The sequence below is a fragment of the Calonectris borealis genome, chromosome 2, assembly GCF_964195595.1.
Source record: "Calonectris borealis chromosome 2, bCalBor7.hap1.2, whole genome shotgun sequence".
Classification (NCBI taxonomy): Eukaryota; Metazoa; Chordata; class Aves; order Procellariiformes; family Procellariidae; genus Calonectris; species Calonectris borealis.
In genome coordinates, this window is record NC_134313.1 from 18,620,073 (window position 1) to 18,646,493 (window position 26,421).

General features: G+C 34.9%; 1 protein-coding gene across 3 annotated transcripts in view; it reads left to right on the forward strand.

The window, feature by feature from the left end:
- Positions 1 to 26,421, forward strand: part of CSMD3 (CUB and Sushi multiple domains 3) — a 796,263-nt gene that overhangs the window by 493,805 nt on the left and 276,037 nt on the right. For all 3 annotated transcript variants that reach the window (XM_075141259.1, XM_075141260.1, XM_075141261.1), the window contains 3 exons: positions 452 to 640; positions 14,789 to 14,958; positions 24,487 to 24,643. In XM_075141259.1, coding sequence (XP_074997360.1) covers positions 452 to 640; positions 14,789 to 14,958; positions 24,487 to 24,643 — 516 coding nt within the window. The remainder of the gene's footprint in view (positions 1 to 451; positions 641 to 14,788; positions 14,959 to 24,486; positions 24,644 to 26,421) is intronic.

The window sequence follows — 26,421 nt, forward strand, 5'->3', positions numbered from 1 at the left end:
GTGCCTCTGTAGAGACATTTCTGCTACATGATAAAAAAGATGGCAGTTAACTGTAAGACACATTATCAAGCGAGGGAAGGAAAAGAAGTAGTCTAATTTCAGTTAGTGAAATTCCAGATAGACCCAAGTGTCAATTATTTAGGCTTTTATGCTGTGCCATTGTTTTAATTTGTTTTATGTACCTGGGACACTTATGGCTCTTACAAGAGTGATAAAGCATGTTGTGTTATGCATCTTAAAAATGTTGTGAATGTATTCCTTAGTCTTATGTTTTAATGTAGTATAATTGCCAATTTAACATTCATGTATTCATTGTGTTTTTAAATCTGAAAACTGTATTGGTAGTCAGGTGGAAATATACAGAAATTACTAGGCTGCAAGATTACAAATATGACTGACAGAAAACATGTTGTTCTCACTCGTACAAGCTGACTTGCTCTCTTGTTTTCAGAGTATAATCTTGAACCTTGTGAAGATCCTGGGATCCCACAATTTGGTAACAGAATAGGATTTAATTTTGGAGTGGGAGATATTCTGACATTCTCCTGTTCATCTGGATATCGTTTAGAAGGAGCTTCAGAGATTATTTGTCTTGGTGGTGGCCGACGAGTATGGAGTGCACCTCTGCCAAGGTGTGTGGGTACGTGGTCAGCTGCTTTCATTTGCTTGTATGTGTAGTCATTGTCCATGGATTTGCAGATTTATAGCATGGAAAAGCATGGTAATACACCTCTTACTTTTTAATGTACTTTCATATTCTCCATATCTCCTTAGTCAAATTTATTTAATCTTTTCTTAATATACTTAGTATTAGATCTATCAGTGGACTTCATAGTCTGTACTTGAAAGCATTTCAAGTTAAGGGCACAATGCTTACTCTTCTTATTTTGATTAATAGGTTAGGAAAACTGGGTATAAATTTAAATCAGCGTTTACCAGTTCACATGCTTAATAATTGACTCCTTTTTGTCAATGCAAGCTTCCAAGTGATACCTGTATTACAAAATTGTGTAAATGTAGTTAGAGCACTTAAACCAGATTTATTTCATAAAACTAAGTCCATGTATAGCAGTGTAGTCAACGTCGACTTCCTATTTAAGTTAGAGTAAAGAACCATATCTTCAGAATATCGTCAGAACAGTCGTACTGTTTTTAAAATGATAGCTAAGATAACCGAGAGAAAACACTTTCTGATGGTTCCTAACACTGTCCACTCACTGTAGAGGTAGCCTACATATGTAGCTTTGACTTGAAACTTAACTTTTAATGGCTAATGTGGTCTGAGCTGAGTTCTTCCTAAATGTCTTCATTTTCAGTTCTGTTGAGAACTGTTAAAAACAACAACAACAAAATATCTAAAAAGTAGGATAGTTACTTAAGTGTCCGTATTTTTTTTTATTTATTTAGGAGTATATGCTATATGGAAAGGTTTATATGAAAATATCTGTATCAATGTGCATTTGAAATCTTTTATTTTTTCATACTAAATTGTATGATAGTAAAGCAAGTTTCTTTCAGAATCTGATTGTATTATAACTATTAATTGATTATGTGCTTGCTTTTATCTAGTGTTAGTTACCATATCATAATTTTCATGCTTACCTTGGTATAACAAAAGTTCTGAATTTGGCATATGCATAAGCGACATTTATGTATGTGTCTAGAGAAGAGATGGTTTAGAAGCTGAGTTAGTGTAGTGTATGAATAAAAGTTATTTTTGTGTTGGGGTTGATGAATTTTTAACCATAAGAATAATAATGAATGCATGCATAGTTGTGAAGAAAGGCTAAATTTTAGTAATAAATTTCTGGAGGTGTTAGTATACTGAAAATGAATTGGTGAATTATCAGTAAAGTAGAACTTGCACAGAAGCATAACAAAAAAATTGCTATTTAGTTTTCATGACATAGAAAATAATGTTTACGTTTGTGTGTTTGTGGGGGGAAAAAAAGAGTAAAGCTGGAATATAAGGAGTAAATTATTTTCCAGTCAAAGTATTTTCTCCTTATCTTTGAAAAGGAAAAATAATCTCCATTAGAATGACTTAATCAGCCGTTTTCGCCTCATACGTATTAAGCATTTGTCAATTTTGCGCTTAATTTATATGCCATAATAATGAAATTCAAACAACTGGAGAGTAGAAATTCCTGTTGACCACTTTTATTGGATTCAGAAATTTACATATTGTTACTGTTGCTCATGTTTGCCATTTTCTGCCAAAGTGATTCATGAGCTTTAATGCTTCTGATACCATATACACTTTCACCTACACACAACCTCAATTGGGAACCAACCACTGTTCATAGTATTTGTGTTCAACTTGTCAATACAAGAATACAATACAAGAAAGACACAGATAAACTGGAAGAAGTTTGGTGGTGGGCCACCGAGATGATTGGAAGCTGGAGCACTGATCCAGTGATGAAAGGTGAGAGAAATATGTCTTTTCAGCCTGAAGAAGAGATAGCTTCGTGAGAACCTAATAGCAGTTCTCAATAGCTGTGAAGAGATCATCAAGAGGATGGAGCAAGATTCTTCACAGTGCTTTATGACAGAAAGATGAAAGGGAAAGGCATAAATTGAAATAAGAGAGTTTCAGACTGGGAATAAGTGAAACCTTTTCACAAAAAAAATGTTGAGTAGTGGAACATATTGCCCAAAGGGGTTGTGCAGTTTCCATCCGTGGAGGTTTTCAAGATCCAACTGGTTAAAACCCTGAGAAACCTGGTCTGACATCAGGGTTGAGCCTTCTTTGAGCAGGAGGCTGGACTAGAGACCTCCTAAGGCCCCTTCCAAGTTGAATTTGCCTGTGACCTTGATCCTGTATCCTCTTGATAGGTATATTTGAGTCCCGTGGGTCATGATATTTCTTCTTTTGTCTTAGTAAATGTTCCTGACAAATACTTATGCATCGTTTCATATCTTAGCTCTTTACTTTCACCTGTGTTTTGGTCCTTTGATAGTACAAGTGTCATAATTTTTAACTCATTCTGTGGTCTTTTCGTATGTGAAACAATCTGTTTTCTTTAAAACAAAACCTTTTGGGTATAAGGATAGTTCACTACAGAATACCCTTCCAGTAGGCAATATGGGTAAGACTGCACTAGTCTTGGTCCTGTTTGCCAGTGGAGACCTCCTAACATGGTTTTTCTTGACATGCATAATCAAAGCCTGTTTTGTACCCTCAATCACTGTCATACAATCATGCCAATCTTCATGTCATTTTGCACATTTGTGTAACTTCATGCAACAAAAAACCACTAGTATTCTGGATATAGCACTGTTCTTAAAAAATTTTGGATATTCTGAACACAGAAAAAATGATAGTTATGCTTTTGAACCACAAGGGCACACATAGAACCTAGAGGACACGCCAAACCATGTAAAATTTGTTATAGACATGCTCGGACTTCTCTAGACAGACTTAGCTCTGAGCAATGTAGATGGATACCATACTTCACCATTTAGCCTGCAAGCCAGGCATCTCTTCCAGGATTGGATGCATTTTGCAGTGTAGACACAGGTAATGTGACCAAAGTGCTTCATTAGCATACGATAAAAGTGCTTCCATTCACATGACAAGAAATCCTTCATGATGGTCACAGTTCTTCTAGTCATGTGATGGGAGTTAGCGTTTGCGGCCTTTAGAAAGAGTATGGGAATAAATAGGGTGTCAGAACAACTGGTGTTGTCTATGACTGGTTCCTATTCACATGGCCCTGATGCTTAAGACCCTAAGAAGCACAGAGGTTAGGACCAATAAGAATTAATTTTTCTGGTGGTGTTCATATGTCATTCATTGGCTGCAAATGGACTTTACAGTATGTTGGACTACTAGTAATCCTGAACTTGGCTAAATTCAAAATTTGAAAAAACAATGAAATCATAAATATCTTGTGAAAATTCCTTAAACAGGAAGAGACTGAATTTAATAGATTAACAGTATTTTACACTAATTTTTTTAGTGCTTAAAATTCAGTATGATTTGGGTTATCAGATCCCTTAGATTGCTTGAAATTTGCCATGCAGTTAAATAAAATAATCCTCATTTTGGTAATACATGTTTATAGGTTTATGCATTCATTCTCTATTTTGGTTATATATATATATCTGTTATTTTCTTTTCCTGAAAATTTGACAAGATTCATAGCTCATTGATTTTGTTTAGAATGAAACTTAACAGATTTTACCAGAAGTTTAATGTAAATGTGACTTAAATGTGTTGTAACCTTTAATTTACAGACAGAAAATAAACAAAAATATGGTAGCTATAGCAATATACCTAGTCTATGAACTAGACATTTCAGATTCTCAATGAGTCATCACTGGATGGTCTTCTACTGTCTTTGCTGTATTTCTGGTGCCACATACTGAATCAAAAGAATAAGACCAGCAACAGAAGGCATATTTGCCAAATGTGAGATAGGTCTGCTTGACATGGTGCAGAGATTCTTGGAAAGGCATACCTGCAATAGTTTTCCAGTAGAGTGAGAATATTTAAGAGTTAGTAATTATTCTCTCTGTAATATCTTCAAGTACAGACAATAACAAACAATACTGTCTGTATTTCTGATACTAGTTTTTATACCTATTTCATCATTATGCCATGCATATAATAACGGCCAACTAAAGGCCCAAACTACTAACCATACTGTCAACATTTGAAAATTCTCAGTTTGTATTATTACTCTCTAACTTATTCCCAGTATGGTTTTATTTCCTTTGCAAACTGAGGAAATAACACGTTGTGCTCTTCTGTATATTCATTTGTATATTAGGAAAACATCACATGTACATAGCTGGGACATTTTTTAACTGGTCAAAACTCTAGGTAAATTATCACTCTTCTCATCTCCCTCTTTTACCCCTGGCAGACATAGCAAAGGGTTAGCCCATCAGCTAAAAGCTCTTCTTTATTCGTCAGAATTTCATATCAACATTCACCCAATGCTCTAGTCATGTAAAGAAAAATAATAATTTAGATTTTTCATGAAAATTACAGAGAATTAGTGGATAAAGAAGAACTAATTAAATTTTTTTCAATAAAACTTAAGAAACTTCCACGTGAGATTCTATGAATTTGTCATTAGTGTAAAAAAATCTGTAAGAAGAAAGTTTGTTAGCAAAATGAAGAACATGCAAGCTAAAACTTGATCATATAATTAAATTAATGTTTCAAATTTTGTATTAGTTCTATCTTGCTTTAATACATTAATACATTTAATACATTGAAGCCTTAAAGGCGCAGGAGCGGGCTGTCCCCATGTGCCGCAAGAAGAACGGGCGGGGAAGGCGACCGGCCTGGCTGAATGGGGAGCTCTGGCTGGGATTCAAGAAAAAAAGGAGAGTTTATCACCTTTGGAAGAAGGGGCAGGCAACTCAAGAAGAGTACAGGGATCTCGTTAGGTCGTGCAGAGAGGAAATTAGAAAGGCAAAAGCCCGACTAGAACTCAACCTGGCCACTGTCCTGAGAGACAACAAAAAATGCTTTTACAAGTATATTAATGACAAAAGGAGAGCCAAGAAGAATCTCCACCCTTTATTGGATACAGGGGGGAACGTTGCCACAAAGGATGAGGATAAGGCTGAGGTACTCAACGCCTTCTTTGCCTCAGTCTTTAATAGTCAGAGCAGTTATCGTCAGAGTACTCAGCCCCCTGAGCTGGAAGACAAGGACGACGAGCAGGATAAACCCCCCATAATCGAAGAGGAAGAAGTTAATGACCTGCTACGCCACCTGGACGTTCACAAGTCTATGGGGCCAGATGGGATCCACCCGAGGGTACTGAGGGAGCTGGCGGAGGAGCTTGCGGAGCCGCTCTCCATCATATACCAGCAGTCCTGGTTAACTGGGGAAGTCCCGGACGACTGGAGGCTCACCAATGTGACGCCCATCTATAAGAAGGGCTGGAAGGAGAATCCAGGGAACTACAGGCCGGTCAACCTGACCTCGGTGCCGGGGAAGATCATGGAGCGGTTCGTTTTGAGGGTGCTCACAAGCCATGTGCGGGACAACCAGGGGATCAGGCCCAGCCAGCATGGGTTCATGGAAGGCAGGTCCTGCTTGACCAACCCGATCTCCTTCTATGACCAGGGGACCCGCCTGGTGGATGAGAGAAAGGCTGTGGATGTGGTCTACTTGGACTTCAGTAAAGCCTTTGACACTGTCTCCTACAGCATTCTCCTAGAGAAGCTGGCGGCTCACGGCCTAGACAGGAGCACTCTTCGCTGGGTAAAAAACTGGCTGGACGGCCGAGCCCAGAGAGTTGTGGTGAACGGAGTTAAATCCAGTTGGCGGCCGGTCACGAGCGATGTTCCCCAGGGCTCAGTGCTGGGGCCGGTCCTGTTCAATATCTTTATCAACGATCTGGACGAGGGATCGAGTGCTCCCTCAGTAAGTTTGCAGACGACACCAAGCTGGGCGGGAATGTTGATCTGCTGGAGGGTAGGAAGGCTCTGCAGAGGGACCTGGACAGGCTGGATCGATGGGCCGAGGCCAACTGTATGAGGTTCAACAAGGCCAAGTGCTGGGTCCTGCACTTCGGCCACAACAACCCCAGGCAACGTTACAGGCTTGGGGAAGAGTGGCTGGAAAGCTGCCTGGAGGAAAAGGACCTGGGGGTGCTGATTGACAGCCAGCTGAACATGAGCCGGCAGTGTGCCCAGGTGGCCAAGAAGGCCAACGGCATCCTGGCCTGTATTAGAAATAGTGTGGCCAGCAGGAGTAGGGAGGTGATCGTGCCCCTGTACTCGGCACTGGTGAGGCCGCACCTCAAATACTGTGTTCAGTTTTGGGCCCCTCACTACAAGAAGGACATGGAGGTGCTGGAGCGTGTCCAGAGGAGGGCAACGAAGCTGGTGAAGGACCTGGAGCACAAGTCTTATGAGGAGCGGCTGAGGGAACTGGGGTTGTTTAGCCTGGAGAAGAGGCGGCTGAGGGGAGACCTCATTGCGCTCTACAACTACCTGAAAGGAGGTTGTAGCGAGGTGGGTGTTGGTCTCTTCTCCCAAGTAACTAGCGATGGGAAAAGAGGAAATGGCCTCAAGTTGCGCCAAGGGAGGTTTAGATTGGACATTAGGAGAAATTTCTTTACCGAAAGAGTGGTCAGGCCTTGGAACAGGCTGCCCAGGGAAGTGGTTGAGTCACCATCCCTGGAAGTATTTAAAAGACGTGTAGATGAGGCGCTTAGGGACATGGTGTAGTGGGCATGGTGTGTTGGGTTGACGGTTGGACACGATGATCTTAGAGGTCTTTTCCAACCTTAATGATTCTATGATTCTATGATTCATTACTGATCTGAAAGTGAACTCTTATGATAGCAGTTGATTAGAATGGTTACAACCAGAAGAAAACTTTGAAGAACCTGAGAGACATAATAAGCTAGATGAATGAATAGATAAACTGTATGATAAAATAAATGTAAAGTTGATAAATACTATGAGGGGAAGAAAAAAAAAAAGACGACTTATTGCAATTATAATTCTCAGGAATTCTAAATTAATGGCATTAACCTAAGAAATTGATTTAAGAATCATAATAAATATGATATGGTAAATAAAAATATGATATGGTAATTTATATAGAAGACTGGGGACAGAGACTGCTTGCAATAACTTGCAGTTTCACCTGAAATATTTCCAAATCCCTCCATAAAAATACTATAGAACTAGTAGGAGGGCTAGGAAGAAAGATAAATGAGCTTGTACACATTTTAATATAAAAAGAGACATGATGGAAGTGTTTTCCTATAATAAATGGCAAAAGTAAACTAGCTCAAGAGATTCAATTCTCTTTTCCATTAATGCAAGAAAAAGGGCCATTCAGCTGAAAATAATACTTTAAAAAAGTAAAACTGTTAGAAATAAATAATTTTCCCTTCAACATTAATTAAATTGTAGAAATAGGTCAATGATATAAAGAAATTAAAAAAGCAATTGTAGATTTAGGTGGATAACAAGATTATTCGGAATTCTTGCCAGAACATTTATCAAGCATCCCTTTCTGGATACACAGAACGCTAGTGTGCTGAGTCCTGAAACAGAGTAGCCCAATCATAATAAATGCTAAACTGAGTAATTTGCCAGTAAATCTGAAGCTGTCTTTCCTCTCCTTACTCAGAAGTTGGATAAATAAATGGTATATATTAATTCATATTATTATTATTCAATTTATGAAGATATTATTTTTTAAAACTGAATTTGAAATTAAGACTTAATAAATGAAATTTTAGAATTAAGACTTAATAGATGAAAAAATAATGTTCAAATGGCAAACAAATATTGTTACTGAATTTTTAAAGCTGGACTGCTCAAATTATGGCATTATCTGAATTCCATAGGGCTTGATGTTTTGCTGGAATGATTTTTATAACAAGTAGTTTCTACAAATGCAGAAATATTTTCTATATTTCTGTTTATTTAGCTAGTTCTGTTAAATGACTAATAGCTTCAAAGTTGATAAACTGTTACAGAATTAATACTACTATTTGTAAATCCTGATGAACATGATAACTACAAATATCCACATTCACTAATTACGTGGTTGGTAGGGGTTCACACAAATACGTGTATATGTCTTGTTTATATATCTGTATCTCATTCCTAATATCCTAAAGTTACCTTTATAGTAAATGTATGTATTCTCAATATAGTTAAAAGAGTCCACTATATGATTCAGCTCATTTTGGGGTATTGTATTGTGAATTGTATCACTTCTGTTTCCAGCATATGTATGTTAGTTTTAGTTAACTAACAAATAATATTAACATACTGTCATTGTTCTGTTTTGATTTGGTTTGGTTTTTATTGGCTGGTTTTTTGGTATCTAAATGAATGTTCCTTTTCAATACATCTAAGCTTTGGATAGTCCTAAGTAATCAACATTTTCAACACTATATTAGGGGCATGTCTCCAGCTTGTGTTACAGAGCACAGGTATCATCTTAAGTTTGTGAATATGCAGTACTTTTCATAGGGTTGTAGTGCCTCTGAACTGGTTCTGATGCATTTAGAGTTCAGATGTCTCTGCCTAGTGCTCTTTATAATTTTCAATGCCATAGTTAGCTTACAAGAAGCCAGCTTGAATTTCCCTGTAACTGTGTTATAGACAAGAACAAACAAGAGCAATTGTTGCTTTAAAGGGAAAATAATGAAATAATAGATAAAATTAAACTTTTCCGATAATCAAAAATGGAATGAAGATGATTAAAGATCTGTAAGAATACTGTCATTCCTTAGTTTCATGCTTTCTTTTCATACTTTATTCAAATAATAACCAAATGCAATATCCATATTCAGCACACACACTGCTTTCTTGGAATTACATCTATTTCTAGTGAAATGTAGCAAGTCGTCTCTTTTATGCCAGGATTTCTCATTTCTTTTTTTCTCTCCCCTGCCTCTTCCATTTTCTTTTTTTCTTTCCTTTTCCTTTTTCTTCCTTCCCTTATAAGGCTGCCCGATAGCCAAATTTCATTACCTTTCATTATAACTGTCATGTCAGAATTTTTAACCCATAATTGTTTCTATGTCTATGTAAAGAAGATAATCTAGTCTCTTCATAGCTTCCCAACTGTGTAGGGCCTTTTCCTGGCTTTCTCAGGGCTGTACAATTTCTTTCCAGTCTGCTAAACCTTAGCTGGAAGACACTGACTTTAAAATCTTGTTTTCTTGTGCTTATATGCTACTTCCACTTATATTTCTCCCTATAACATTTTCTGTCCATTTTTCTCGGTATGTCCTAAACAGCTAAGGTCAGAGTCCCTGATGTTCTGGTCATACAGACTTCCAAGGAATTATACCCCTTACAATTATGAAAAGCAGACAAACAAACATAAAAAACCTACAGGCAAATCCACTCATTTATGTCATGTTTATTGCATACTTTTCAGATAATATTGTATATGGATCTTTGCTGGTAAAGATTTTTGCTAAGTTGATAGTTTTTTTCCTGTTTACCGACTTAGCTTCTTTGCCAAGCTTGAGTTAAGGTGCTTTTCGGCAAATACCTGGCGAGTGAAAAATAGAAATGTCTAAAAGGTTATATTGTATGAGAGAAAAAATAAATTAAATGTTGAACTGAAACACAGTTATGTAGCCAATGAAGTGAAGGTTCTACCACAGATATGTCTGCAGTAATTGCAAGGTCCCTTAATTAGCAGGAGAGCCATTAGCTATCCTCTGCACATCTTATTCCATATTGCCATTAGAGTTGTGCTGCATAGCTTTATCCATTTCTGTGCATAAACAAAATTTAAGGTAAAGGTTGGTTTTAACATTTTGGGTTTGAAAAGGTGTTCTTTTGCTGGTTTTAATTGAGTTTTCTTTTAATATGTGGAATATTTTGGCAGCATGAATGCTCAGCTTGAGGACTGTAATATTCACTTGTAAATGTCTCACTGATTCCTCTCAGAACAAATTAATCCTAATCTTTCTTTTGTTTGTCAGAAGTAAATTCATTCCTTTAAATATTTCTCCTGTCTTTTTAAAATATGTTGTGTTTCTATTATTTTCTTCAAGGACAGGATATCCTGAACAAAGCAAAATACAGCCATTGAAGGCTCACCATCTGTTAGTATAATGGCATTATAATGTGATAAGCACTTTCTTAACATTTCTTATGTGTTCGAATATTTTACATAAAGTTTTAACTGTTTCTATTCACTGCGTGGAAATTTTTGCTAAGTTCCAACAGTTCTCAGGTTATTTTGTGTTTTGTTTTGATTTTGGATTTTCATGTTTTGTGGGGTTTTTTGTTTGTTTGCTTGTTTGTTTGTTTTTTCTTTTATGAGAAGGTTATAGTTAGTTTAAAGGCAAATTGTGCACATTGGTTGTTTAAATTCTCCTGATATAGAATATGTATTTGTTAATACATTTTACCTTGTTAATACTAATGCTGTTGATTTGCAGTCTACTACCACTGTTGGTTAAAGATAAAATCCTTAGAATGCTTCCACTTACCTGCCCAGTCAAGCTTCTGCAATGCACTTAGTCTCCTAATCAAGAGATCTTTTCAAAATACAAAACTGCTATTTGTAGCTCTTATCTTTTGATTCCAAGGGATTGTCTTGAAGAAAACAATGGCTGAATTTCAATCTGTAGCAGCATGTCACATTTATTTCTTTGATAATTATTTATGGTGAGTGTTTCACCAGCTGAATTGTGAGAAACCTTGCAAAATTCTCCTAATACAGGATATTTTAAAAGAAAAAACCATTCATTGAAGAATTGGTTTCAAATGGTTGAATTACCCAAACAGATGCATTTCATTCGTAGGTTAGAACAACAATGGCATTTTACACGATTACAGAATTTAAATATACCAATAAACAGTAGTTTAAACTCATCTTTTTAATTGTGGAAATGTGCAATGAACACACACTCATAACCAAAAGCATAACAGTCATTTCTTATAAATAACTCATTATATCAGTATTTTCCTTTCATTATTTTCCTTTGAGTTTTTGTTTATTTTCCTTTCTAATACTAGATGCTATATTTCTGGTAAAGTCCAGAAACAGTGATTTACTTCAATCTTAATGTTACATCATTGTACTTTATATAAGGCTGAATTAAAGTTTTTGTGGAAACATAGCTGGATGTTGGAATATTTTCCCTATTTCTTTTTTTTTTCCTACAAGCAAAGTGTGTAGAGTAGGTTCTAAGCTTGAGCTGAAATAAGTGGATTTTAAAAAAAAAAAACAAACTTTGTAACTAAAACAATCTGAATTCCATCTTTGTGAAATAGGGAATGTTACTAAAATGAAACATTAAGGAAGTGCAGAAATGTTTGTAATTTCTGGTAACAGCTCTAAGTTACGTTTCTAACAGCTCTAAGTATGTTTTTAAAGGATGGTCACAGACTTTCTGTTCCTCTGTGATTTTTCCTTTACTTCTGAAATAATGTTTTGTCTCTTCTTTTCTCTCTTCTATATTTCCTTCTTTACACATTTTCCCTTAATTTTGTCTGGTTTACCTCTTCAGTGTCTTTTTTCTGTCACTCACTGTAATGCCTGTTAAAATTCTTTTCCAAACACTTTAAACAAATTACATGTGTTTCGTATTTGTATTTATTTTAAACTTAAGAACCCAGTTAACATTTTTTCCCCCGACACTTTTTTACTCAGCACTTACCTGCAGGTGGAAGTATTATGGTCTTTTTTGATTTATGCTAGAGTATTAACATCAAAGAATAGAAGGCAACCATAGGTTACCTGAAGTTCCGTGTAATTTTAAGCAACATAGCTGTCTGTTTGTGTTTACAAATAGAAGTGGAGATTGGCAGATCTATTTATGGTACAGTTTGGAAAGTCTTATAATATTAATTGCCCATCTTCCGTTTGATTCTGTACTTACTCAGAATTATACTGCTGGTTTTTGTGTGTATGTTTGGTGTTTTGTGGTTTGTTTTCTTTAAAGTCATAATTTGCACTGACAGGAGGCAAGTAGAGAAGCAAGGGACTAACTGTTGGTTTTGTGAGAATCCCTCTGAGAAGTGTAGAAAGGAAGCTACTGTTGTAGGCTGCAGTGTGTGCTTCTGTGGAACTGTAATGATATAACTGAATGCTATGGGAGAAGTTATTTTACACTTTGGTTTTCAAGACTGCTGTTACTAAACTTGCTTTCTTGCCTGCTATCACAAGGGTTGAGATCATACATAGAATCACAGAATGGTTTGGGTTGGAAGGGACCTTTGAAGATAATCTATTCCACCCCTCTGCCACGGGCAGGGACATCTTTCACTAGATGAGGTTGCTCAAAGCTCCATCCAACCTGACCTCGAACACTTCCGGTGATGGGGCATCCACAACCTGGCACACAACATTCTCCCTCTATATTAAGAAAAGTACAATCAGATAGATAAATATTATGACATGAACAATTGCCTTATTTTTAACAGAAAACATAGTGTGATTCTTAAATATTAGTTAAGTGTCCTAACAGTTGGCTCACTGCTGCGTTCAGATTTAAAAAAAATTGCTTTGAATTACAGTTCTGACAAAAACAGAGTTGTTGGATCAATTTAATACCATAAATACTTTGTGCCTTTTGACTTTTCTATCTCTCTGAAATGGGAAAGGATACCCCACAAACTTGAAATTATTCATCATCTTACTCTCCTATGTGTTGTAATTCAAACTGACCTATGCATCTTCAGAGTAGCAAATACCCATTTATTTGAGAATAAAATAAAAGGATAGACATGATCATGTGGCCTAGGTGGTTTTCCACTTCTGCCTAGATTACATGTATCCAGCTGTTCTAAGACAAAGTGATGACACCAGATTTATTTGGGTACTTGTTCTGTATCGCTGTTGAATTAAACAGTCATCAAGCAATTCTTCTTTGATCTGTGCCTGATTTGGCTTTCTGCACAAAATTTGTTTTAGCTGCATACAGAAAGAATAGTTAATCAATGTTTTTTTGTTATGTAATATATAAATTTCATGTACAAAATATATATTTTAATATCTTGGATTTCACTCAAACAAGTCTAGTGAGGGAACTATAATAGCGCTAATAAACAATAATAGCTCTTAAAATAGATACCTAGATTGCTTAAACATCTTTTCAAACCATTAGAAGTACAACATAGTTTTGCACAATACAATTTCTTATTCTGTGAAATTATAAACCAATTAATTTCCCAAGTTAAAATAACTGGGGTGCATTCTCATGTTACTGGGTAAAATAAATGGCAAGAATATTGAAGTGATCCTGAAAACATACATAAACCCAGAAAATTTAGTATTACAGTTAAATTTAAAATTCATCTAAATTTGTTAAAAAGAGAGGAAATGCTTTGTCCTTGCACTATAATGACTGCATATCAAGACTAAATAAAAAAGGAAGGAAAGAATTGTAATAGTTTATCAGTGTTAATTTAAAATACCAGGTACCTCAATGCTAAAAATGTCTTAATTAAAATTATCTAAGTACTCCAAAATATGATAGTAAGTGAAAGTTAGTTATTAGTGCCAAATGTAGCATTACCACAAGTTTTTATGTTTGGGTTTTTTTTGTGATTAAGCTTAATTACCAAAGTCCTCATTTATAAGGTTTCTTTTTTGAAATAATAACAGTATTACTTGGAAAGACTTTCTAATTTTTATTTTTAACTCTTAATCTTAAACCCATTTCATTCCTTTTTCCTTCCTTTTTTTTTTTTTTCCCCCTGGGAGTTACTATTTTTCTACTTGTTTATTAATGAAATTATTTTTCTTCTATTGTTTAGCTGGTAGATATAGCATAACGCTTTTTCTACTGTAATTTATACCATTGACTATGTGATTCATTTTGGTAAATTGATATTAGAGAAAAATTATCTTTTTTCATTAATCTGTGTGAAAATGTGTGTATTTGCATGTATGTATATTTATACACTTGCATGTATATATAAATATATACACATATAAACTTCTAGAGTACTTTTACTTTAATTTAATTTGCAAGTCTTTATGCATTTGTGTGTTGGAGAAGTAAAAACAAGTATATTTCCTCCAAAACAAAATTCAAGATCCTTTAAAACATTGTAATTATGGAATGTGCCATTAATATGATTATAACTCTCCATACTATTTAACATATTTTTATTAAAGTATTGCAGCAATTTAGAAATATTCTTGTAGCCTTCAATCACTGTCATGAACATATATTTAGAACTAGATTTTAGATATCATTAAATGTTAATAATGTTGAACTCGGTTGCATTAACATTCCCATTATCACCATTACTAAAAATATTTATGTTTTCTATTAAAATATACCTTAACATTTTTTTTTACTTGCAGCTGAATGTGGAGCCTCCACGACAAATAATGAAGGAATCTTATTGTCCCCCAATTATCCTCTGAACTATGAAAACAACCATGAATGTATTTATAGCATTCAGGTACAAGCAGGGAAAGGAATCAATATTTCTGCCAGAACATTTCATTTAGCCCAAGGAGATGTTCTTAAGGTATGTAATCATGTAACTTATTTGTTATTTCTGAACTTATAGTTCCTCATATTATTGAAGTTTATCTGTCTGTGATAGTGCAGTATCAGGTAAGCTTATATTAAGCATCTCTTAGAAAGTACATATCTAAACCAATTCCACTTCTAAAAAGTTACAAATTACGCAACCTGAGGTCTTTCCATAATCTGTTTCTTAAAACATATATTTTTCTGACCACATATAGTTAAAAAAGATATTGAAACTGCAAACCAGATGTTGCCTCAATGTGTATTTTTATTATATTCTTAGTGTTAAATATTCATCAATTACATCTTTTGTAAATGCTGTTTTCTTCCTCAGTATCTTCATAACTTGAGCTGTGATCTAAACATGATAAACATTACACCCAGAAGCTTAATTTAATACACTGGCTACACACTACATTTTGTACATGAGATTTACACGTTAAATGACTCTAATCTTGTGTGGTATGTAACATCTCCTGCAAAATGATAATCACAGCAATTACATGTGAAGAGGATTTTTGCATTAAACAAATAAACAACAAAGGGAAAAATAAGATACTAGAACCTTCCAGAGTTTTATAGAGCGATTTCACCTTATAAATTCAATAGCATTTACTTTGTTCATAGATTTGTTCATAGATTTTATTACTGTATTGCCCAAAATATATATTTCCAGATGCTTAGCCAACTACGTATTTAAAGCTGATGATGGTCAGGGTGAGTGTCTTTTAGCACATACCATCTAAATGCAATAAGATATCCATAAAAGGGATTAAATAATTGTCTAATTTTTCAGAATACTCCATTTAATTAAACTTGCCTCTCGGAAACCAAAGGAACAAGAAGTACCATGCCAATCATGTTTGATTAAAAAAAAAAGTTTTTCTACCATATTCTGTCATGTAGTTATTAAAATGAGAAGGATTATGGAAATATATATTTCTAAGAAACAACTATGATTCAGACTGGGTTTTATCTCATCTAACTTTAGCCATCTGAGCAGTAGGTTAGGATTTCTGTCATTAGTTGTCAGACATAGGCACTTCCAAACAGGGGTTAATTATACCTAAGGCATAAGCAGACCTAAACAACCAATGTAAGATGAAATCAAGCAGCAGGAAGAAAAAAAAATTGTTGCAAATAAAAATAAGTATTATGTTCTTAAAACAAAACACAATCAAAACAAAATAAACCAAAGGCTACTAGATAACCAGCATGCACAGGTATGTTTATTTTATTTTGGCCTCACTGCTTACATCAGAACCAAGTAGATATCTTATAATTTTTACATTAATTAATACAGAAATATTTAATTTAAAAGATGCTTAATATTTTTTAACATATAAATAGGGCGGCAAAAAACAAACAAAAAATCCCGGTTATTTAAGTTACCATTAGAACATCCAGATAATGTATGCAGGTATGTAATTTTAACAGTTTTGAAATTTCTTAATGAAGCAGAAAAATTAGTAAAGTTATGGTAAGGTTTTTAAATTAACCAAAATTAGCATAAGATTTGAACTCAGGTCTTACATTTGAACTTGAATCCTGTCGTGGTTTAACCCTAGCTGGCAACTAAGCACCACGCAGCTGCTCGCTCACTCCCCCCTGGTGGGATGGGAGAGAGAACCGGAAGGGTAAAAGTGAGAAAACTCATGGGTTGAGATAAAGACAGTTTAATAGGTAAAGCAAAAGCCGCACATGCAAGCAAAGCAAAACAAGGAATTCATTCACTACTTCCCATCGGCAGGCAGGTGTTCAGCCATCTCCAGGAAAGCAGGGCTCCATCACGCGTAACGGTGACTTGGTAAGACAAACGCCATCACTCCGTACGTCCCCCCTTCCTTCTTTTTCCCCCAGCTTTATATACTGAGCATGACGTCATATAGTATGGAATATCCCTTTGGTCAGTTTGGGTCAGCTGTCCCAGCTGTGTCCCCTCCCAACTTCTTGTGCACCCCCAGCCTACTCACTGGTGGGGTGGTGTGAGAAGCAGAAAAGGCCTTGGCTCTGTGTAAGCACTGCTCAGCAGTCATGAAAACATCCCTGTATTATCAACACTGTTTTCAGCACAAATCCAAAACATAGCCCCATACTAGCTACTATGAAGAAAATTAACTCTATCCCAGCCAAAACCAGCACAATCCTTATCCACCCAAATATTTCTGGCCACATTTTTTATGCCCATCCAATAAAAGTATATGGCTGCATTTTCTTCAAGACTTCTTAGGTTGAAACCATTCAACTCTATTTTCTTATTGTAAAAGTCATAACACTTGTAGGGAGGGAGCTACAGTTATATACAGTTACATAAACTTTTATATAGATATAAATGAATATGAATATAAAGTGATTCATCCTTTTTTCTTCTTTATTTCCTCCTCAATCATTTAATGCACATACAATTTTGAAAAAATCTATGCATTTACGATTTCTTACATGCCATTCCAACCATGTGCACTACAGACGTTTAAGTTTAGCTAGAAAATGTTAATTCAGAGACTTATAAATTAAAATTCTACTTTAGTATGGCTACTCAATTAATGTGAACTTAAGAGTAATGCCAAATTATTTATAAATGGAGGGAGGCCACCACTCAGCTGTAAATGTCAGTGGCAGAAATATTTGCTGTGTTTTGCAGGTGTGTGTTAGATGAAAGTAATATTTAACAATTAGAGTGTGTGTTTTTCAGGTCAGCAGCCTTGTATTATAATAATGACCTGAAGTTCCTCCCAATTAAAAAAAACCTACAAGAAGTATTCTTTATTACGATTATCACTTTTTTCAGCCTATCTGACGTTGTAACAAGACAGAGGCACTCAACTCTTAAATTTGTGGGAAGGAATGATATCTGTGGAACCCATCGTGTCTCTTCTTGCCTAATCTCTCAGATGAAGCTCTTACAAATTGTCTTAATCCCATCAGACTCTTTTTTCATGTGTTCATTTGATAAAGGAGTCTTGTTTCGGGAAATACAAAGCAGCAGTCACACATTCCAAAACTTTTCTCATGGAACCAGTTCTGAAGTTTTCTGTTGATCCCTATTATTATATTATTATTGGTTACTATATATTGGTTATTATATTATTGGTTATTATATATTATTATATATTATATTATTATTGGTTACTCCTCATCTCCGGGAGCTGAAAAAGAATCAGTGGAAGATTTGGTGTGTAACTGACTTGGGAATATGCCTAGTATTTAGTGTTAATATCTTCAAGATCAGGAAAATAGCCTTGGTTATCCACATTTTTTCCTGTATTCTCTTAGACTGATTTACGTTAATCCCAGTCAAACATCTTTGAAGATAAGTTTGCAGGAACTTCCTTTTATTTTTGTAGAAGTGGTAACTAAAATGAAAAAAGGGAAAATACTGCCTAATTTGACTATTTTGCTGATTGTGGAGAATACACTTTTGACTACGGGAGTAGGACATTAGCTTTATACTGTAACTTTAGTTTTAAGTGAATCAATAAAAGTCAACAAATGCTGTAAACCTATATAATTTGTATCACTACTTTGTAAATGTATATAAACATTAATGCCTTGACCAAACTCGAAGAAATCTCTGAGGTAACTAAAGAATAATGAAGGCTTCAGGAATGAAAAATGACAATGGAAGGAAGTTAAGTTAAAAAAAAAAAAAATTATCATCCAGTCTTACAGCCAAAATACAGTGAATACACAGTTCCCTTTTAACTATGAGCTAGGGAGGGTAAGGAATTCACCATTTGGAAACCAAGAGGGAACTGGGGTTGTTTAGCCTGGAGAAGAGGAGGCTGAGGGGAGACCTCATTGCGCTCTACAACTACCTGAAAGGAGGTTGTAACGAGGTGGGTGTTGGTCTCTTCTCCCAAGTAACTAGCGATAGGACAAGAGGAAATGGCCTCAAGTTGCGCCAAGGGAGGTTTAGATTGGACATTAGGAGAAATTTCTTTACTGAAAGAGTGGTCAGGCCTTGGAAGAGGCTGCCCAGGGAAGTGGTGGAGTCACCATCCCTGGAAGTATTTAAAAGACGTGTAGATGAGGCCCTTAAGGCCATGGTGTAGTGGGCATGGTGTGTTGGGTTGACGGTTGGACACGATGATCTTAGAGGTCTTTTCCAACCTGTATGATTCTATGATTCTAAGATATTTAAACAACAGCTTCCAGACAGGGCGTCCTTTCCCCAAACATAAATGAATCAACCCCATAATATTTCATAGTTAAAGCTCAGTCTTTTAGGTACAGACTTTGGTTAAGAAACGGATAATGCATCTCTGTTCTTCAGAACTCATAGATGAAAATGTTGGCAATGAAGTTAATCATGTACTTTGTGTTACTTTTTTTATCAGCTAATATTTTAGATTACTAGAGCTACGCAGATAAAATTCCATTCTAAGTCTGAATAGACTGAATATTCTGGTAAACTTCAGATATGCTGCTTAATCAAGTCACGGGGTCTGCTGCTTACCACATGAATTAACTGACCATGGATCAAATTTATACCTGACAAGCACTGTGATTGAAACAATGAAGCAGCTGGACTGGGAATACAGCATTAGAGGGAAACAGCATATTTAACACAAATAAATCACCACCCTTACTGTTACTCCCCAGGCAGAGAGGGAGGAGTTCCCATTTATCAATTCTGAACTGGTATAGAACAGAGGTTTCAGAACATATAATTTGTTTTTCATTTGCTTCATTTAGTATGCAATTCTCTTTTTCTCTTATTGATGTAACTGCTCTGGCTACTTACATTAAAGTTGTAGGTGTTTTTTTTGTTTGGCTGGTTGGTTTTTATTAGAAACTATAAGAAATATTTAAGTCTCTCTACTTTTTTTTGTGTAGGGCTATAACCTGCTCTTGGTAGTGCCACATCTTGTTTTAATATTCATGAAAGTTTCATGAAGACATATGAAGAATTTAAGATCTGTATAGTCACTATATGCCATTCCATTTAATATTAATCTCAGACACTGTATAAAATTGTTTCCTTCTTTGTAATTGTACTGATAACAGAGTTTGTGTGCTATGTTTCCAGAATTCAAAATTTTTAGAGTAAACTGCCTATGTGCAAGGCAGGGAAAAAGAATACATGGTTTCCAAATTATGAGAATATTTCTACCTGCTTTTTTCCCCCGCTTTTATCTCCATCCACTAGTTTTGCTTATAAACACTATAGTCTCTGATAGCTGTAAGCAAACCCTTTAGATTTGCACAGAAAGGAACAGAGTTGCCATTCTTCTACTTGCCTCAATAGTCCATTGTTAGTGGTGAACACTTTATTTGTGTTGAAATCGGCTGAATGTAGAAAGTATTATTTTATGTTAAAGATCGTTTAATATACTTTTCTAATTTACTGTGGGAAAGGCATCTTTTATTAAAATTGAAGCTTAAACAAAGATAATGTGATTGTTTTCTTTATTTTCAGTAGATTTCAACATAAATAAAAATGTACCTATGCATGGTACTAATTAATTACTAGTTTTCTGTTAATGTTAAAAAAAACAGACCCCTGCCCCAAAAAAATCTGCAGGCAGATTCCATAAATGAACCTAAAACAAAAGAGAAAGGAACACCAAGAATGAAAAGGACTGAGATGGAAAGAGAACATCAGTTGTTTGTGGGGATTGTTTTTTTTCTTTTTTAGGAGGTTATGTGCTTGGCAATATGTAGAGTGAGAGCTGATGTGCCAGATGAGATTGCACCTATGTGGAAAAAAATGGCTGTAAGAATTATTTTTGATATGTAATGAAGTAATCTTTCTTTTTCGTTTTATTAAAACACTCAGTGCAGCAATAGGCAGGTAACAGTGTGTCAGTAAACCAAATAGAAGAACTGGCATTAATGGTCCCCTTCCCCTGTGACTGGCTCAGCACAATTTGTGCTGGTGCAAAATACGGAGGATTCAATTTTACTTCATTTGTTTGCTGTCTCACCTGTGGGCCAGCTTTGAAATGTGTGCACGTGATTCAGTTTTTGTGGGGTTTTGTGCAAAGACTTTGAAGGGAGGTAATGTTTGGGGTGTTTTGCTAATTTGTTTCTTAAGAATCTCCACACTTGCTATCATAATCCTTTTAGCAATATCATCCTGAAAATACGAGTGAGAAATAGGTAATAAATGTAGGGGACAAAAAAAGCCCCAAACATATGGGCCCTTTTCTGTCTTTATATTAGTGCTTCTATTTGCATGTGATAAAAATGATGTATTTGACAGGGTGTTGACAGCCTCAGCTCTGAGCTGCTGGTTTTATGTTATTTCTTCTCTTTATAAAGGCACAGATCTTCATATCCATATGCCTTTTATGTTTCAATGGCAAATCTCAAAAATAGTTTGATTAAAATGCACAGATTTAATACATTCACTTTATACTATTCCCTTGAAAAAATTTTATGGAGTTAAATAAGTTAGCAGAAAAAAGGCCATTAATTTCCATTTAAAATTTGTTCATAATGGAGCCCCTCGAAAGTTAGGAAGTTTTATTTATTCTCTAACTGTAAATGCAAACATAACCCCTCCTCCCCAAATTAAACACTACATCTATAAGTTCAAATCATATTTATGTAAACGGTGTTCACTATTAGCATCCTTCCCTTTAACATTTAAAAATATCATTGTAATATGAAGAACATTAATGCAATTTTCTGTGCCTTTGCTCCTCTTTATGAATTAATCATTTAAGAGATCAGACCTTTAAGTAGCTGATAAAGATGGACGTCTGTTTTCCGAATAGCTTGTCACTGGCATATTCAGGCATTATACAGTCATGAATCAATTTTCTTTGCATTAATGCTACAGGATGACTTTAAGGAAAATGCATCCAACCAAATATTTTCATAATGATTATTCTTGGCCATACATTTAGCACCCAACTGACATAAATCCAGATGCACTGGCAAAGCCTTAAGAAAGAATATTCCTACATTAAAAATAAGATAATAGTGCTACCTTAATTCACATATAATCTTGTCTTCTGGATCAAATTCTGAAGCTGAATTGCTAACTCATTCAAAATCTTTAGCAAAACTCCCACCTATTTTAGGAAAGTTAGAAAGAAAATGCTGTTTCTGCAAATCTCTCAAGAGAATGTAGGCTGTTACCACTTTCTTTGCAACTTAAATACATTTTAAAAAAATAAAGATAGATTTGGAATAGAATTAATAACTGTATCATTTTAATTACATCTAGAAGTTTCTATTTTGCGCCCATTAACTTGAATGAAGCACAAAAAAGACAATGTAACTTAAATTGAGAATTAAACTACAAAATATGCATCCATTTATTTACCTAAGGGAGACCCCACTATCTCAAGAAGAGGGGTATATGTTACTTTGAATATTTGAAAATCAGCAATCAAAAGAAAAAAAAAAATTTCACGTTCAAATGAATCACATCTCTCCCTCATCTAAATACAGTTCTCCTACTCAAAGAATCATAGAGTTTCAGAAGTGTTAGGGTACTTTAGATTTTGTTCCTTCATAGAAACTATGTAGGCTTAGAAGTATTACATAGTGGGACAGCTAGTTAACCCATGAAGTAGAATTACTGTCAACTCTGGAGAGATGTCAGTGTGCCAATGTGAAAGGTTTAATATGGTAGAACAATTAACAAAACTGGCAATAAAGTATGTGTGGGAAAATGCTAACATGAAGAAAATTTGTATCATGAAGTGGCTTATTGGAAGTTCTGGTGAGACATTGAGAATAGTTGGTATAACTTAGTAATAGCTTCCTTTGGTTAATTATTAGTGATACACACACAGCAGGAAATGGATTACTCTTAGGTAGTGTTTAAAAATAAAATAAATCCTGAATCCTTGGGTGCTGTTAGCTATAAGTAGCTTGGAGAGGTTAGGAGAAAGAGCATCAAGTTCAAGCTGGGTTTTCTTTAAGTCTGTCATGATGTAAATATCTCTGTAGGATAGCAGTAATTCTCCTAGAATTAACTTTTTTCTTTCGGTTACCGAAAAAAAACCTGAAAAAACAGAACTAATTTTCTGTTGTTTTTTTTTTTTCTGGCTTGATTACTGATCTCAGTATGGTTTTAAAGAAGTTTTAAATAAAATTAAGACATCCATTTTAATACTATTTTATATATTTTAAAATTACTTTTTAGTTCATAAGCATTAATTGCATCTCTTTTTTTTTGCTTTAATTTCTTATTTTCATTCCATTTAAGGACATTGGCATTTAAATGTGAAGTTTGCTTGGAATTTATTTGCTAGTTTCAGTAAAAAACCAAGGAATGATACCAAGTCATTTTGCTGTGCTTCTTAAACTGCTGTACAATTATTTATTCATTAGAGAAGGCTAGAAATGACTTATTTGTTTTATTTCAGCATATCATTAAATGTGAAGTCTTTGTTATTACTTGAGACATGAGGATTTCTGCAAAATAGGATTTACGTGTATAAGTCATTCTCACAGATGGGGAGCAGGCATCATAATATTTCACATTCTCTTTGTTGTCTTACTGGTGTATTTTTGGTGGTGTATTTTTTTTTTATTTCATTGTGGTATAGATTCCTGTTTACAAATGCAAGCTTTAATTACATTTCAAATTAATACAATTAGATCTTATTTTGAACTGGAGACAATTCCCTATTTTTTTACTAAAACTTTAGATTTTCCCTATATTGCAGTTTGAAAATTATTCAGGGGTCAATTTACTGATTTGCAAGGGAAATTTTTCTCAAAACTCATTTATCAAAGGTTTATTTATTATAGAAGTCACTAAATAAATCCTACAGGACATAGTGGTTGGGTTAGCAATTATTGTTAAGTTATAGTTTAACTATTTTTAGGAATGATAAGAATGCAACAACCTGTGATTTTTTAAAGCAACCAAGCTTGTAAGGAAATTTGCTGAGAATTATTCAAAGATTTTTTTATATATTTAGTAGTCTGATAGAAGTTTCTGTTTCAAATATGGAAAAGAACAACTCCTGGGGAAAAAAAAAAAGTGCTGTATTCCAATTTACATATAGATTACATTACTCTTTCAACTTACAGAAGCAGTTGTTCAATTGATTTTATTTCCTAGTCTCCTTTTATTTTATAGTTATATTTGAACCTGTCTTTACATAGAAAAAAAAATTCAGAGGTTTATTTAACAAGCCAAAGTTAGGGACATGTGAGCTTTTCTCTTATGCCACCTCAGTGACTTGAGGCAGACACAGCTACACAAAATAGGTGTTTGCTGATAGGTTGTGACCAGCATTACAATACTGGCAGTGAAAGAGAAAAAAAAACAGATGTTTAAAAACACTGAGCTGATATCGCACCCCTGCCCACTTCTATTGTTATGCAGAAAAAGGAACTGACATATTTTAAATTGTGCATTTGAAGAATCACTACAATTAAGTCAACTTATCTCAAGAGAGGCAAATATCCAAATAGTACTTTGGGTTGACTGGTAATAGATCTCCCTTGGCAGAGCTGTCCTGCCTCTTAGAGGAAATGTACAGAATTATTTTGTGAATCAAATACCTCTTTTTTTTTCTTTATAACTGTAAAACTCGTGTTTGTTTTGCAGATCTATGATGGCAAAGACAACACTGCTCACCTGCTGGGTGCGTATACTGGGGCATCATTAAGAGGCTTGACGCTAAGTAGTACTTCAAATCATTTGTGGTTGGAATTTAACTCGGACATGGAGGGCACTGATGAAGGTTTTCAGCTTGTGTATACCAGTAAGTATTTGAGAAAACAATAGTAATAGATTTATGATTTTAAAGGAATGAAAATTCCTTGCTCATAAGATGAAAATGCAGTCAAAAGACAAGTAATGATAAAATCAACAGCGAGTCACTCATCATTCATCAAAATAATATAGTTTCATAGTTGTACCTCAAAAAACCCAAAACATGTAGCATACTGAAACCTTGCTTTGACAGTACTTTGTGTAGTTTGATACTTAAACCACTGTCTTTTTTCTAGAGGGTTATTTTGAAGATTTTTTCAGTCTTGGAAAGCATAAAAAAAAAAAGGATAATTTTCAGTTAATTGTATTAGCACATAAAAATATCTAAGCATGTGAGTAGTTTTAAATGTGTAACCAAAACCCATTGTTTCATAAAGATAATTCATAAGTAAAAGACATTCTCCATCTTAAGATTCGTGTCTGACACTAACTTTGCATTACACTAGCAATTTCTGAGTTTGGATTATTGTTTAGAATAATCCAATTTGGAACCAAAATAATAAAGTAAGTTTCCTAACAAAAACTTCTTACCTATGTGTAGACTGACAAAATTAAACTATAAAGATTAGAAGCGGAAAAATCTTTTCAGATCTGTGACTTAGAGGGTATACAGGAAACAGCAATATACATCTATTTTATCAAGTGGCAACTTCTGAAAATGTATGTGATTGTTACATGTGTCTATATGATTTCTTTAGTGTATAATTTTTTCATCACCACTGAATTACTATATAAAACTGAATTTTTAGCAAGCAGAACAGTGTTATGAGGTAATTCTGCAATGCTGCTGTCAACAAGCTTTTTTCTCCCTGTGTTTAAATCATTCATGTTCACCTATTCAAAAAATGTTCTTATGTTTCAAAAACTCTCCATCATACTTTGAAAACTAATTCTAATGAAACTAATATAAGTCTAGCAGAATGAAAGTAAAACATTTCAAGATACTACAAGAGTATGTAATTATTTTTCAGGTGAAAGTTGCATAATTATACCACATAATAGCCTGTGATAGCATAGGACTGTATCCTATGATTAAAGATAGGCCTTCCAGTGGTGTGTTACTATGTAAGTGTCAGGGTATTTCATTTTTCTTATTTATATAGGTGCGTCCAAGCCCAGCACTTGAACCTTATAATTAACATTTCATGTCTTTTGAGACAGGCATTCTCATAGAATACACTTTCCTAGCCTGAATATTTATTAGCCTGAACAATGCTGAATCTTCTTTTGTAGATATTGTAGAACTGGAAGAGAAAAAGTGAGGAAAACCTCATGGGTCAAAATAAAGACAGGGAGGAAAGAGAAAAAGAAAAACCAAGTGATGCAAAGGCAGTCACTCATCACCTCCCACAAGCAGACCAATGCCCAGCCAGTGACTGAGCAATGGCCCCTTTGGAAAGACTATCTCGCAGTTTTATTGCTCAACATGACACTATATGGCATGAATATCTCTTTGGTCAGCTAGGGTCAGCTGTCCCAGCTGTGTCCCCTTCCAACCTCTTGCACACCTCCAGCCCACTTGCTGTGGGGGGCAGAGTGAGAAACAGAGAAGGACTTGATGCTGTGCAAGTACCACTCAGCAATAGCAGAAGCATTAGTGTGTTATTAACACTGGTTTAGTCAATCTAAAACATAGCATCGTATGGGCTCCTATGAAGATAATTAACTCCATCCCAGCCAGACTCAGTACACTGCATCTCCTTTACACTCTCCCTTCAGATTTATGTGCATGGATAAGATCCCTCCTGAGCCTTCTCTTCTCCAGGC